The sequence below is a fragment of the Rhinolophus ferrumequinum genome, chromosome 7 (genome assembly GCF_004115265.2).
Source record: "Rhinolophus ferrumequinum isolate MPI-CBG mRhiFer1 chromosome 7, mRhiFer1_v1.p, whole genome shotgun sequence".
Classification (NCBI taxonomy): Eukaryota; Metazoa; Chordata; class Mammalia; order Chiroptera; family Rhinolophidae; genus Rhinolophus; species Rhinolophus ferrumequinum.
This window is the reverse complement of record NC_046290.1, coordinates 51,929,751-51,945,524: the sequence shown is the minus strand read 5'-3', so window position 1 is coordinate 51,945,524 and position 15,774 is coordinate 51,929,751. Positions and strand designations below refer to the sequence as shown.

General features: G+C 36.8%; 1 protein-coding gene across 2 annotated transcripts in view; it reads right to left on the bottom strand.

Moving 5' to 3' along the window:
* Positions 1 to 15,774, bottom strand: part of MSH3 (mutS homolog 3) — a 141,119-nt gene that overhangs the window by 124,627 nt on the left and 718 nt on the right. For both annotated transcript variants that reach the window (XM_033110824.1, XM_033110825.1), the window contains exons 2-8: positions 14,616 to 14,736; positions 11,762 to 11,982; positions 8,941 to 9,156; positions 7,188 to 7,304; positions 6,799 to 6,916; positions 5,034 to 5,179; positions 1,699 to 1,865 (exon numbers count right to left, since the gene is read on the bottom strand). In XM_033110824.1, the coding sequence (XP_032966715.1) occupies positions 1,699 to 1,865; positions 5,034 to 5,179; positions 6,799 to 6,916; positions 7,188 to 7,304; positions 8,941 to 9,156; positions 11,762 to 11,982; positions 14,616 to 14,736 (1,106 nt within the window). The remainder of the gene's footprint in view (positions 1 to 1,698; positions 1,866 to 5,033; positions 5,180 to 6,798; positions 6,917 to 7,187; positions 7,305 to 8,940; positions 9,157 to 11,761; positions 11,983 to 14,615; positions 14,737 to 15,774) is intronic.

Below are 15,774 nucleotides of genomic sequence, written 5' to 3'. Positions count from 1 at the left end.
CTGTGTTTTAAAAAATTAAAACATTTAAATCTTTTAGCTCTTTGAGAGCAGTACCCCTTAAAAGTCTACTCTCTTTTAATTACTCAAGTTTGAACTCACTGTCAGAAAAGGATTAAGAACAAAATAAGGGAACTTGATGCAGAATTTTCCATCTATCCAATTGGCAGAGATTATTTAAATAATGACCCCCCCCCAATGTTAGCAAGGGTTCAAACAACTCTCTTATACTATAGTAGTGAAAGTATAACTTGGTATTACCAATCCTAGCAAGCAATCAAAAGCTTTATAAATATCTATACCCTCTGACCCACTAATTCTAACTTTTAGGAATTTAACTTAAGGAAATAGAAATACACACAAATATTTCTATGCATGGATATTCATTATAGCAATATTTATAATACTGAATAAATGAATGCAAAATAAAAGGGGAATAGACAAATTATGATCCATTCATATGACTGAATGTTATGTAGTCATTTGGTTTTCATGAGTACCCACTGAAATATTAGCAGATGAAATGATGTTTTCTAGGATTTATTTCAAATAAATAATACAAGCAGGGAGGGAGTAAGCGGTATGGAAATGAGATTGGCTGAGGTGAAAAATGTTGAAGGTGGTTGATAGATTCATGGGGGCTCACTATATTATTTAGTATAATTTTGTATACGACTGAAAATTTCCATAATAAAGTAAAAAAATATATGGGAAACTTTAAGTAAATAAAAAACAGTAGAAAATTGATTTTGCAATACGAATACAAGTTCATAAACAAAAAAAGGTGAAATGCATACATGAAAATAATATACTAAAGTGTTTAATAGTAATTATCTCTGGGTAGTAGGATTTGACTTAGTTTTATCTTTTTTTTTTTTGTAACTCCCAACTTTTCCTAAATAAACATGGATTAGTGTTATAATCAGAAAAATATATTATGAACGCTACTTTGAAAGACATTCAAGTCAAATGAAAAAGGAACATTCTTAACTCTAAGAACAAAGAAACATACGGAACTTCACTTAATCAGTTAGTTTGATTTTCTAACTGATTTGTCAACCTACTAAATGAAAATCCTTATGGGCTCTCCTTTGTAGTCTAAAGCCCAAATTCCTCAAATATGAAGTCCTCTTCACTGGAACCCCAGCCACCCTTCTGGTCTCTTCTCCCACTACACTCCTTCCAGTGGCAGGCACCTTCATGCTTGTTACTTAATACATCATGCTTTGTGAATCCAGTTAGGTACGTTCACATCTGCCACTCCTGTTGGATTATAAACTCTGCCAGACACAGACCACAACCACATCTTCTTCACACACTGCCTCATAAACAAGAGGTGGGACCTTAGACCTAATAAATAAAACTCATGGACGTAGCCACAAATTGAAACCTGTAGCACTGACACAGCATGGTCAAAATTATATAAACTTTCTAAGAAATGAACTTTAAAGAGTATCTCCAGAAACGGAACATTAATTACCAAATAATCTCATTAAACCCCTTAAAAACAAAATCAACTTCTAAAATCCCACATGAAGGTAACAGTATGGGTCATTCCGTTTTTCTTTTTTGAAATTTCTACTACTACCATTGAAATATTTTTATAAGTAAAAACTTTTTAACAACCTTAACAAGTACCAGGTTTGGAATTAGACCTCAGTTTCAGAATTAGCATTATTCTCCAGTGATGTGCCATCTTACCTAACAGCTGTGGCTCTGTGGACGAGCATCTCTGTTTGCTCTGACAGGTGTGATGGAAGCAGCAGCTCCACTGGCTGCAGGCACAATATCCGGGTTTCCAGCTCTGAACGGGAAGCAGAGTCCTGGAAACTATCAAACACAACTTCACCTGTGGCAGGCTGCACTCCCTGAAAGCAAATAGAAATATAATGTCACAAAAAAATATTTTTTCCTAGTTATAACTATGAACCAGCATAAATAAACATGGAAACAGCAAAGATGATATACTCACTAGGATGTACTCCATTTCTAAAGTGTTTGAAAATCTGTCTGCTTTCCAAGAAGTCAGATTCACCAATATCTAAACTATGCTAGATGGGATTTTAGAGAGACACCGTGAGTCCAAGTCCGGGATCTAGCAAACCTGATGGAGTGACTGTGACAAGTCACCAAATCCTCAGATTCCTCCTCTCTCAAGTGGGAATAAACCAGCCTACTTCCCTCATAGGGTTATTGAAAGGGTCAAATTAGAAAACAAACATAAATGCTTTGTGAACTGTAAAGCACTGTACAAATAGCAATGGTCATCACTAAAAGTAGTAAGTGACATATTCCTAGTAACCTGGCCACATAGTAGTAGTAAATTACTTTTCATTACATAAAATTAATAAGTAAAGAGCATCATTTTACCAAAAACTGAATCAAATATAACAAACTGAATGAACCGCAAATAGACAGTCTATCCAGGGAAACCACCATGATAACTAAAAGCCACCTCCTATCATCCCAAGACAATAATAGCAAAGATAAGCTGGAAAAGATCATGGTTTGAAAGAGATGCAAAGAGTTGTTAAATAATTTGCCCACAGTCACAGGGCCATAAAGTCTCAGAACCTAGATTTATGTAGTCTGACTCCACAGGCCACAATTTTATCCACTACAGATGCTTAAGAAATGCATGGGGCTGGTTACAGACCGTATTAGCTAACGGGAAGAAAAATAACCAATCCCTACACTCATATGCTGCTGGGGGAAAATAAACTGACACAATCTCTTTTGAAAACAGTCTGGCATTTTCTAGGGAACGCCGTAACTCAACAATTTCTCTCCGAAGTACATACTCTTGAGAAACTCAGATGTATACCAGAAGACATACACACCAGAAGACATGTACAAAAAGGTGTATAGCAGCATTCTTTGTACAACCAAAAACTAGAAGGAACCCACATGTACATCAACAGAGGAACAAATAAACTGTAGATTATAAAATGAAATACATTATAATTGACAATGAAAGAACTACTAGTTACATGTAAACAAGTAAATAAATCTCATATTCAAATAGTAGTTTGTAAACAAAAGAAGACCCAAAAAATTACACACAGGTTTACATTTGTATATAGTTTAAGGTGGTAAAACTGGAACTAACTGAAAGGAAATTGTCACGGAACTCTGGATTACAATTACCTGTGGAGGGAAGGGGACCTTCTGTAGGCAGTGTTGTATTTCCTGACCTGAGTGGTTGCCTCACATTACACTGTAATTATGCATTGTTTTAATGCATTTTATAATTTTTTAAATTCTTCATTTTTGGTTAAAGCAACCTCCTTAATTCTATCCCAGAGACCTCCTCCAGGGCCCAAATAGCTGAACTGTAAGTACATTAGCATATATATATTTTTATCTTCCAATGTACAAATTAAACATTTACAAAAGCTATTTCTGGAAGTCCAAGTAACAAATTTATCAGCCAGACAAACTCCCCTTTGCTTTTTTAAATCAGAGAAATGGTCTATATTGTAATACCTGCAACATCTATTACTCTGTATGATGTGACACTAAGAAACCCAGTCAGTCTGCGTAGAACTGCATTGCCCAGACTGAAGGTAGAGGTCTCTGAGCGCAGTGGTACTACAACAGTAAAGCTTTTAATTTTAGACTATCAGTACAGAAAGATAACTCCTACGGAGTGTGTGAGGAACGTGTGGCACTCATCACAATCGGGAAAAATCCAGCAAGAACAGTACTGAGGGTAAAGGAAGAAGAGATCCATTGCAGCCACACTGAGTTTGAGAAGTCAGGGAAAGTTCTGAGTGCCTTATCCAGTAAAAAGTTGGAAGCAGGAGCCTGGAGCTCAGAAGAGAGGTACAGCCTGGACCCAGACCTCTGGCTGTCATCAACCCAAAAGTGGTCACTGAGGTCAAGGACAGACCCAAGTAAATGCCTGAAAGGCAAACTATCATTTCTCATTTTTCTCACGTCCCAGTTCCTACACTATGGTTAACTTTGGCAGTAGGTTGGAGGGTATTTCTAAAAGCACTAAGTAGGACTTGTCGACTATCAACTGTCCTTTACACTGAGTTTCAGGTAAATATAAAATAGCACATTACATATGTTAAAGCTTAAAAGCAAATAACATTACTATATGTAAATAGATCGAAGCGCCTGTGGCTAGATTAAAAAAAAATGCTCCTCAAGGATAAAAGTATCATTTAGAGCCACCCAACAGTAATGCTAACTCCCTGAGAGAAAGGTTTATTGGTTAAGCAAATGTCAAGTTAGCACAGAGTTATGCAGCTACAACAACGTATTAAAAGGTACTTTGGAGACATCTGGGTTATAAGAATTTTTGATATTGTGGCTTCAGATTGCAAAGTTGGAAAAAACAAAGAGAATTTGTTATTAATTAGGCAAGGAATCCTACTTTTGCTTAACCTACAACCAAACAAGGGAATTTAACAGTTTTGAAAGGCCCTAAACAGTCTAAGATTTTGAACAGAGTCCAGGTAGTCTGTAAGCGGGCACACTTACTTACAAACTGCCAGAAGGCAAGATCAATAAAACTATGATTCACAAATTACATATGTCTGAAACACTGATAATATTCATAATATTAATTAAATATTAATTAAAGATGCCAACTATCATTTCCCCTCAACTATCCTTTCCTCCCAATCTATACATGATACCCCCATAATCATTTGTGTTTAATTTCAAACCCCTGGAGGAAATACGTGAAACCCCTTGCTATCCACGCGTGTTGGTTTAGTGTTTTGTTCTGCTGTGTATTGTCCATACACATGCTGTCATTGCGTCTATTATCTTCCACCCTAAACTGCTAGAGCACACGGACAGAGATTACCTGGATCTCTCCATGGCAGCAGAGTGCCAGCTAGCCATCTGAGAAAATTGCAACTAGTGATTTAACATATAAAATTATGAGAAAAATGTTTTTCTAGTACAATTAGTTGAGGGCACATTTCATCAGATATTCTCATTATAAACCATACATGATTGCTCATGTTTTGAGATACTATGAACATCTGTCATTTGTTCTTCAACTACAAAGTACTTACCATGATTCCAATGAAAACGTTCCCCTTTTTTTTGTCTTTAACATTCTCCTTATTTTCACAGATACACAGAAGATAGCTGGAAGAAGTATCAGTCATTATCTCATCAACATTTATAGCATCATCCAGCTTGACTAAAGGATTCACATGTAGTAAGTGTTAAAGAAAAATATATGCTACATCCCCATTAGTAATAACCATTTTCTCCTTTAAATTCATGGTTCATTTTTCCAGCCGTACAAAAATCTTCCACACAGCATTCATTCATCTGTTTTACTCTGATCACAGTTACATGCCTTAGCTTCCCTAAGGTATAAGGCTCATGCAGATAGACAAATACATCTTCTCACTTCTAAAGGGCCCAGGAGAGTACCTCAGACTTTACGCAAGCACAAATGTTAGCCCTCTTCCTTATCTGAATGATGCTGAGACTTGAATCCTTAACAATCCCCTAATGTTTAATTCCACAAGTCAAAGCATGAATACACTAAAATAGTATAAATACTTTCCTCTTTTAAAGTACCTAATAGCTCTCAGAAATAGCAAAAGTATGTTTGAAAGAAGACATGAGAAAAGAAAATCAGAAAACAGAAACATATTTACATGTATCTGTATGTGTGCACGCATGTGTGTAGTGAGTCCATTAATTAAATTCTCAGGGATCGATGCTGATTTTAGACAAAGTCAATATGGGAACATCCAATTTGGGCACCAACAGACAAGAGCTATAGCAGCAGCAAAAGAGAAGCGGGAGGGGTACTATTTTAGGACGGGTCTTTGAATAAGAAACTCAAGTTCAGGCAATAGAAACAATAAAAATTACCAGATTCTTACAGCCTGATCAGCTTAGAATAACACAGAGCTGCTAATGATTCAGGATCCATCTTGAGAGATAGCCATACTCTATTCAGGACATTAATGGAACAAAACAGTCTTCATAATTTGGGTTAAAGCTAAGCAGGTCTCTAAAAAAGTAGATTTGTAATAAACTGTAACAGAAATATTACTTTCATAGAGTATCATTTAAGAACTTATTCTTAAAATCTATTATCCTGAGACCTGTTCCTATACCATACCACAGTACACATTTTAAAATATACTCTTATCTCATTTTACATGTAATTATTTGGTTCTAATAAATCAACAGAATTTTAAGACCTTGCTATTAATTGTACTTCAAGTAACTCAGTGAATTCATGAATGACCATACATTTGGGGGCCATCCTTGTGCACACTGAAGATTCTTGCAAAGTGAGAAAGCTTCACCTATAATCCGTTTTCAAAGATAATAAAATTTTTATGAAGCTAACAATTAATGAAGATATCCTCAATTATGTTTTATTAGCAGGTAATTGTGTGTTAACTTTATAGTTTTCTCATTTTAAAGTTAGTAAGTTATTTTTTAGGTCTTGTCTTAGGAAGATCCGTAGTAACTGATAGGCCCTAAGTACCTAACCACTGCCCACACAGGTGAAAGGAAGATGCGATTTCAGATCAGTTGCTAGCCTGTCATCATCTTTTATCAGGTTCTCTTTTTTTTCCTTGATCAGAAAATATGATGAACTCTCCTTCTACCGTGGTATTTGAAAAATGCTTCTTTCCACCGTTATCAACCCTTCTCTCTTCAATAGTGTACTAATCAAAGGTCAAAGTACGCATGCCACCTAATCTCATTCAAAAGGTACCCCATCAAATAATAGTTTTTAAAAAGTTATTGAAAACAAATATTTGTAAGATTTAAGGAAAAAATCATATTCAAAAAGGATATCTTCTCCAATAAGCGTAGATTTCGTATAAAGAGCAGTCAATTTCCGGGAAAAGAGTGAACTTTTGTTGTCCCCAATGGCCTTTAATGCTGCTGTTTCCGTTTGCTTCACAACGCCTACCTTCAACAAAAATAAGAAATATTAAATATCAAACATAACCGAAATTTTTTTAAAAACATGTTTTGAGATTTTGAAAGGTTAATTCTGAAACATTTACCACAGTTTTTTAAACATTGACCCTAAATATCTAAAATGTTAAAACTCATGAAGATATAATTCTAATAATTATGACACATTTTCATTTCATCAAAATGCCAAATTCCAAAACCAATTAGAGCCCACCACCTTACAAAACATGTTTTCCCTCCCTGGAAGAGAAGCCACGGCTGACCTTGTATCCCTTTGACACAAGCCGGCGTACGTGAACAAATAGTCTGTGAGTAGGTATACTTGCTGTCATAAAGTTGTGATCTAAATGGCAATAAATATTGAGCTCCCGGGCTGCAATCTAAAAAAATTGAAAAAAAGAATATCAATAAATTTCTATTTCAGGATTCCTGTGTGGTATTTGTTCACTTTGTTAAAAAATCCATGAAGGTATAAACTTAGGATTTGTGCCCTTGTCTATCTGTGTGGTGTATCAATAAAAAGTTTAAAAGACATCCCTGTGTAAAAGCCTAAGGTTTACTCTATTTTGGGCCTAACCTCAGAGCCAACATCTGTATCTATAAACGACTCGGGAAAATATGACAGGGACTTCTATGTCCTTAGCTCTATCAAAACTTTAAAGTGCTGTAGCTTTCCCTGAACAAGGGCTATTCAATGCAGAGAGCACGAAACTGTTATAATGTGCTACAAAGCACATGCAAATAACTGAAAATTAGGAGACACTACACAGCATGTATACGTAAGTTATGAACTTACTTGGACAGATGGCATCCTTGAGGAAGTGAGAAGAGAACCCCCTGGTCTGGTTGGCTAATTCTTGATTAACGAGTGATAGGAATGCAGAACTGGCAGCACCACCTGACTCCCTGCTTTCTTCTAGAAAGCACCATGGCTCAGAGATTACCCACGAGAGCTGTGGAATTCTCATTCCAGGACTCTCCCTCCCCTACCCCAGCCATCTGTGAACTGTTTTAGTTCATCACTGCAGGGCAGAGCAGGAAAACATCAGCCTTTACTGTGGTCAAGGCTAACTTGATCATTTGACCTGGAGAGAAGAGGAGAGAGCAGCATTTCTTTTCACCATGTCACCTATAGGATGCCAAATCGCAGTTGTTCTTATCCTCATAAACCATGTGGACTCTGTTTCAAAGCCTAACTGCATAACACAGAACACAGCATAATGCCATCTGAACTAGAGAACACCACTTTCTTGCCACAACAGGATTTAGGAAACTGGAAGAAAACAAGTAGACCAAGTCTTCACTTCCCATCCATGAGGCAGCAGATACGTCACTCATCACTCTGATAATGTACAATCCAACCAGGCCTAAAACTGGAATCATCACAATCATCCAGGACCCCAACAAAGCGTCCTCACTCTCCCTAAGCTTGTCATAAATGTTTAAATTCACTTCTAACCTTAACTTAGGCTTGCATCAAATACCCAAAATTAAACACAAACCCAAGATAGCAAGATGACTGAAATACAAAGAGATCTGTAAGACTTCAAATGTCTTCTTTTGGTGGCTGCCACAGTTAATGTGCTCTTCCATTCACTTAAGAATGTTCCCGGCTATGAAAATTCATAAATTAAGAGTAAACAGAGGAACTTACTTACATCTCAAAATTTTCTTCTTGCTTGAGTCTTCATCAGGAAACACAGATACTCACATGATTATGGTTCACTCACTAACTGATTCATCCAACTTTTGATGGAAGAAAGGTACTGAGCTAACACCATGGAGAATAAGCACTGACATTCCAATAGGGACCCTCACCTTTTTTCCCCAAAAATCTAGCACCTACCAAGTTTGTTTGTGTTTATTTTAGTTTTTACTTTAAATGACAGCATTTTTATTAAAGGGTAATTGATTACATTTGCTTTTCCACAAGGTTAGAAAGTGAAACAAAAACACTGGAAAATATTTAAGGCTGGACAAGAAAAGCCAGAAACAATGTTTGAAAAAATAACTTACCTCTGCATCTTCCCCAAAGAACCTATACTTATATCCACATTCCACACACAAAATTGCATCTTTTTGCTTCTGCTTCATTTCTATATATTGTAATTCTAATGGCGTGTAGATGCTTTTGGTCCTTTTGTTAGATGGTTTAGAATCAGAAATTTTCTGTAAGTTTTCATAACTCCCGTGTGATGATCCAAACTGACTGAAATCAGAAAGTGTCTTGTCCTGTCAACCAAGAAATTTTTATAGTTTACAAAGTACTAATCATAATAATAGTTCCCAGAGAGACAGAATATAAATTTGCCATGAAGTAACAACAGGTGAATTTAAGTGAAAGGTATACAGGAGTACATAGTATATTAAGGCAAAATTTTTTGAATGTTTGAAATTTTTTCAAAGTAAAAGAAAAAATGTGAGCCAAACTAAACTACTATATAATTATTAAAGAAAATATTGCAAGCCGAAACATTTTAATATTTTATACTTCTTTTTCCATTTAATTTCATTAAACATACTGTAATTAACATTTTTCTTCTCATTTATTCCCAGGTGGGTGAGGCACAAAAAGTCAGCAGGCATAAAATCTGTGTCTCTCCAGCAGTAAGAACAGAACCCCTTTCGATAAGCATGCTAGCAGCTAAAGTTGCAATATTTTACATTTCCAAGCACAGTCTAAAAGATCACATATTTCATAAATCTTTATTCCAAGAAAGAACCACAATTAGAGCTTTTGAAAAGTATAAAGCACAAGGTTACATTTTCAACATTGGCATTCCTGCTATCCCTACTTTCCTGTATGAAAACCATAATTAATCCAATTCGCCGCTTAGAGCAAATTCCTTGCTTAAGAGACTTACTGATACAAAAGGTAAAATAAGACAAACTGGTAGGATAAATCCTTCTAACTAATCGTCACTATGTCACTGCCAACAACTAAAAAAATTTACCAGCTACCCCTGGAATTAAAAATATGGCCTAAAAAATTAGTGACCAACATGGGAAGAAAAGAAAGAGAAATGTCTATATGGCCCAGCGAGGGGAACTCCATTCCACAAGAAAACCCATAAACTTGTATCTTACAGTTGCTAAATGTTTAAAAAATTCAGCTTAGCTAGGACAGCAGGGAGAGATCAATTTATCTGAAAGTATAGCCCAGCAAACCTCTGAAGATCAGCAATAACATGAAAGTAAAATATGGAGAGGTATGGCAAGAGAAAAGTGGGTCAATATATCAGATTGAACAAAGTATTTGCTTTTAATTTTGATGGGGATTTTCTACTTCTTTTCTATGATGTTTAATGTAAAATCCCGGAATACTACATATTGAAAAACTTAGTACTTCAAAAAATATATTTCTTGGGGGGAAACAGTATTTACTTTGTATTTTATTCACATATGGAATGAGAATAGGCAAACAGAAAGTTTTATGCATATATACGTCAATCTGAATACTTGAGTATCAAGCAACAATTTTTTTCACCATTTAGGTGAAAATACTTCTCGGACATATTATACTATTTCATATTCCCAGAGACAGCATCCTGAGCTCAATATCTCTTTGTCTTGACAACACAGGGTAATCAAAAGAGTAACATGGGAATTTCAGGACCTATCAAGACTTACGGGGTTGTTGCGCCCACACTAATGGTCCCAGACCACTGGGCATTTAAGTTTATTCAGTAGCTTTTCACCCTTAGTCTGCATCCTTCCATGCCATCAAACAGGCAGCTATCAATTGCAATAATATCCATGTACTACTTCTAGGCATCCCTTCTAACTGGTTACTTCTAGTTTTCTATGAACTAGAAATGCTAACTTGGTCATTCTATGCATAAAGCAACAGTTAACAGGCTCTTACAACGCCCTAAATTCTCCAGTTAAAAAATTGTGAGCTTAGATAGACAAACTTTTTGACCTCTATACTTTATGACCACTACATCAGTGAACTGCTTCTAAGTATTAAAAGAGATTAAAATAAGAACCAAAAACACCTTTTCTCCTGATGATCTGAAATAAAACAATGGATCTTAGTTTGGTATTTTTCTGAGGAAAGAATCTATAGTTTTCATTAGATTTAAATCACTCAAAAAAAAAAAAAGAAGACTATTTCTCTAATTCAATGGTTCTCAACCATGACTGTCCACTAAAATGAGAGCTTTTAAACAATATCCATGTCCAATTCCCACTGAAAACCAATTAAATATTATTCTAAGGAAAATTTCTTGCTATCAGTATTTTTGTTAAGTTCTCCTGTGATTCTGATTTAAAGCTGGGCTGAAAACCACTATTCTGAATTATAGATTTCAGTGATGGAGCAAGAGAGAGTTAAATTTCCTGCTTTTGCAATGATGAAAAACATTACTAAATCACAAAACAGTAGAAGAGCCCATATTCATTTGGTTTACCTTTGAATTTACTATTAGCCACACTTTCAACTGAAAACCTCAAAACATCTATATACGTTGCCCATCGTGACTATCCAGGTTAATCACAGAAACTATAAGAAGGACTATAAAAGTCTGTGCTTATTATTAATCATCAACAAAGAATCCCCTCAAGTCAATGGCTCCTGATCAAGGCTGTACATCAGAATCACCTGAGGCTCTTGCTTTGTTTGGTTTTAATACAAACCAAGTCATCCCTCCTTAACACACAGTAAATCAGAATCTCCAGGGACTTCAAAATAAAATAAAAAGCAAAAGCTCCCTCACCTAATTCAGATGATCAGCCAAATTTGGGAACCGTGCCCTGAGTGGACCCACAGAACCTTAAGGACACTTCAAAACCTACTATTCTGGATATGTAACCTATGTATCTGCTACATACCTACCTTCTGACTAGAGTGAGATTTGGAATCTTCAGAAGAAACCGCATTCTTTGCACGCAGAAGACTGATATCATCAAAATCAGTACATTTTGGCAGAACTGCAAATCTCTCCTGAAGAGGCTCTCTCTGGACTCTGTTTTGAGGAAGAGCGGAATCACAGCAGAATTCTTTCAATTTTTCCAGAGATTTTAAAACCATCCTGGTCTTCAGACATTTCTTTGGCTCTTAGCAAAGAAGAAGAAAATATAATAATAGTATTTTGTCTAATTATGTCAATTCATAACCAGCACAGAATTTTTAAACAGGAAGCTTTTCACTAAAGCAATTAATCTAACTATAATGTGACACGGAAATAAAGAAACATTGGTTGGAAGGTACAGATGGTATATTGGAACACACATTTAATTTTGCTTGGTCCTAAAACCCCCTGCCTTCTTTTTCAAAGAAGAGGTAACACTTGCAAATGAAATATCTGAAGCTAAAAGGAAAAATGAAGGAGCGATACCAATTTAACATACCTGAAAGCTAAATCCTAAGTCAGTAGCGAAGAAAACCAAGAACCAATCCTATCTATAACACGAAATGCTTAAAAGGCTCAGGAATTAGGGCACCAGTAGCTCTGAAAATGGACTAAAGGGAGGTTCTAAAACAAAAAGGATTGTTTCCAAGCAATTTGATCCCTAGACTTCTATCCCACTCTAAGCTTAAGGGCAGCTGTTCTTTCACCACATCGGCAGAGGTCTGGCGATTTCTCTGGAAAAGGCAGAACATGAACAGTTGAGATGAAGTACTGTGCGTAAACCAGAAGAATACTAATGGGAATACAGGCTTACCATATGCTGAGAGAGCCAGCCTCTTCTCACCAGCTCTCAGAACACAGCTCTCCCCTCTAGGCAATAGCTGGGTAGACCCGAGACCCTGGACTGGGAAATCTGACCAACTCCACGGGAAAGACCTAAAGATACTGACACCACGCATGCACCAAGGAAACCAGGTCACCATCCCAAACTCAGCTGCTTTCCTGCCCCCACAGCTGTGCTCATGCTATTCTTTTACCTGGAATGCCCTTGCCCCCAATTTCCATGTCAAAATTGTATTCCCTCATCAAGACCCATCTCAAAGCTACCTTTACCATGAAACTCGCTGCTAATTCCCCAACTTTTCTTTCTCTGTGTTCCTGTAACAAGATCGTCTCTCCCTGCTTATCAGAGTCTGCTAATTAGCAGGTATTCATAAGCAAGCAATCCATAAAAGAAAGGAAACTGTCATGTACTGGATATCTACTATCAGCCAGAATACACTAGTTTACCCTTTAGAGCAATACTATCATTAAGCTGCTATTAGATAAAAGGAGAGTGTGACTGTATTTATCATCTCTTACCTTCCCTTTTAAAGCAAAAACACTGAGGGCAAGAGTTGTGTTTTGTTCATTTCTAAAAGCTTAAAACTTTTTATATTAATACTTAAACCTCTTTTCAGATGTATACTGTATCTTGTCTCCTGCTAATCTCGTAGCTAGAAAAATTGTATATGTGAATCTCTTCAAATGTGTATGTTCACCCTATTTACTATTACTCTCCCCCTTTCAAAATGTGTATTTGAATCACTCTTCCAAAGTATTTTATAAGTTTGTATATTATACAAGGATTTCCCCCCTATGGATACAGAAAAACTTTCCCAGGATGGGGGTGGGGTACACATCTTGGGGTTGTACTTATGCAAAAGAAAGACTATCTAAAATGGACATTTTAAAAACGGAGGTGAAGGGGTCAGGGACTCTTCTGGCTGGTAGAAACTCCTCTCTTTTCTTCCCATTCGTTTCTTTAAAATAAGCTGTAAAGTTCATTATTTCAAAAACTTCCATGTTTCTGGCCTCATTTCCACAAACTTCAGAGTTCATGTGGCCGGATCTGAAGTAATGGGGACCTCGGGCCAAGGACTCAGTGTGTGTGGTGAGACCCGCTGACGGCTTCCTTTCCTGCCCTCCTCCTCACCTTCCTTCACTACCCTACTACCCTACTCCCACCACTGCAAGGATGATTCCACTGCAAAGCTTAATTCCTGAGCTACTGCCAAGTTCAGAAAGGCTTCCTTCAGTTCAGGTGTGGGAATAATGAAGAAAGAAGCATTTTTATTTTTTATGACAAATTCACTGAAGCCGAAAACTAGAGAAAAATCTGTTCAACCATCTATATATCCAAAACCACATCTAGAAGTCTAGGAGCGCAGGAATCATGGTTTTATCCAAAACCTTTCAGCATACAATAAAAGCAGCTCCATGCTAAAAAAATAAAATAAAAATAACGGGCAGATCTACCTACATGTCCTGATACTGAAAACTGTTCAAAATGTTCTGCTAAGTGGAATAAGATAGTTGCAAATTAGTATATACGGTATAATACAACTTATGACATATTATTATTAACTTATTTGCGGGTCTAGTTCTATATAAACGGTCTATAAATAGCAAAACCTGAAATATATAGTACCCTCCAAATTAGCAGCAGGCCTCACTGAAAGGGAGATTATGGGTTCTTTCACTGTCTGTACTGCTTGAAATTTTTACAACAAACGTGTTTTACTTTTATAATCAGGACAAAAATTACTAGAGAGAAGAAAAGAGAAAACTAGGAGAACTACAGCCAAATCGCAGAACTCCAGCTCTTACCCTCCCCCCCCAAACGCCTACACACACCACCACCTCTTACGGAGGGGCCGCTCTACTCAAATCCAAGACCTTTCTCAACTAAGGGGAAAAACGGCAGAACTCACAAACAGCCTGCTCTGCCCTCTGGATAATCCAAGAATATCAGAGCCATAACTAGTGGGAATGAAAAATCACTGCCACAGAACTCACCAGGCTTCCCAGACTTTAGTGAATCACTTCGATCTTCCTCTTTTTGGACTTTCTTTGCTTTCTTTTTAACAGGCCCATCATTCTCTAGTGGTCTCTTCTTACTTCTGTCAATTTCTGCAATCTATATCAGGAAGGTCAGAAAATGATGTGTTACCTCTGCTCCCAAAACGTGATAAATGTGAAATAATTTAAACCTTCCTTCTGAAGGACAGCAAAGTCCTTGACATCCACCCTTCCTAGAATCACCTACTTTGAGCTCTGAAACGACCTATGGGTGAAGGTTTTTACTATCATTTAAGTCAAGGTGGAGACTTGGCAGGTCATGAGCCTCAGCGTCCCAAGCCCTACTGAGGTTAATTAAAACCAAGGCTGCCACTTTTCTTTACAATCAGTCTTCACCTATTTCAAATTATGTAACTTGAATTACCCTACTTACGTATGTTAAATAAAATACCTTTAAGGGAAAAATCTAGTATTTACTTCTAAAAGATGAAATCAGACAATAAAAGAACAGTATCAAGTTTGAGATGTTAATTGTAATTTAGGTTTTACGTTCACCACTGAAGATGCCACAAGATTACCAACATGGGTTGGCAGGAAGCCTGTCAAAAACTTAAGTCCTTCACCAAATAACCTCTAAGTAGTGGGTACAAAATAAAATCTTCGTCAATTCCTGAAAATGTACACTATGGTCAAAAAAACAAGAGAGGAGCAATCACTCTATGGAATATAAATTAAGGGAACAAGATTTTGAAGCAGCCAAGCTGTCACACACATTAAAACTTGGAGGGTGGCTAAACTCCAGTCTGCAATACCCTTAAACATCCTCAGTTTGGGTAGTACTGTACCAGGGACCAAAGCGAAGGCTCACCCTTGGGCTTTTCCCTATGGCAGTGTCCCTGGTTTAAAGAAACACACAAAAACACAACTACTCATTTATTCAGTGGAAGGGTGATAAGCAACAGGAAGAATCTAATGACTAACCATCACATCTGCACCATCTTAGGAAACTTTATCCACCCAAATTGTACAAGAGACTTTACAAGGGATGTAGTCACTGGGAACTGCACTGTGGCTTGAAATACCCAGCAATGTTGTTGCAGCCTTAAAAACTAGAGATTTAATGGCAGTTTTCGTCCAGTCACCTACAAACAAAACC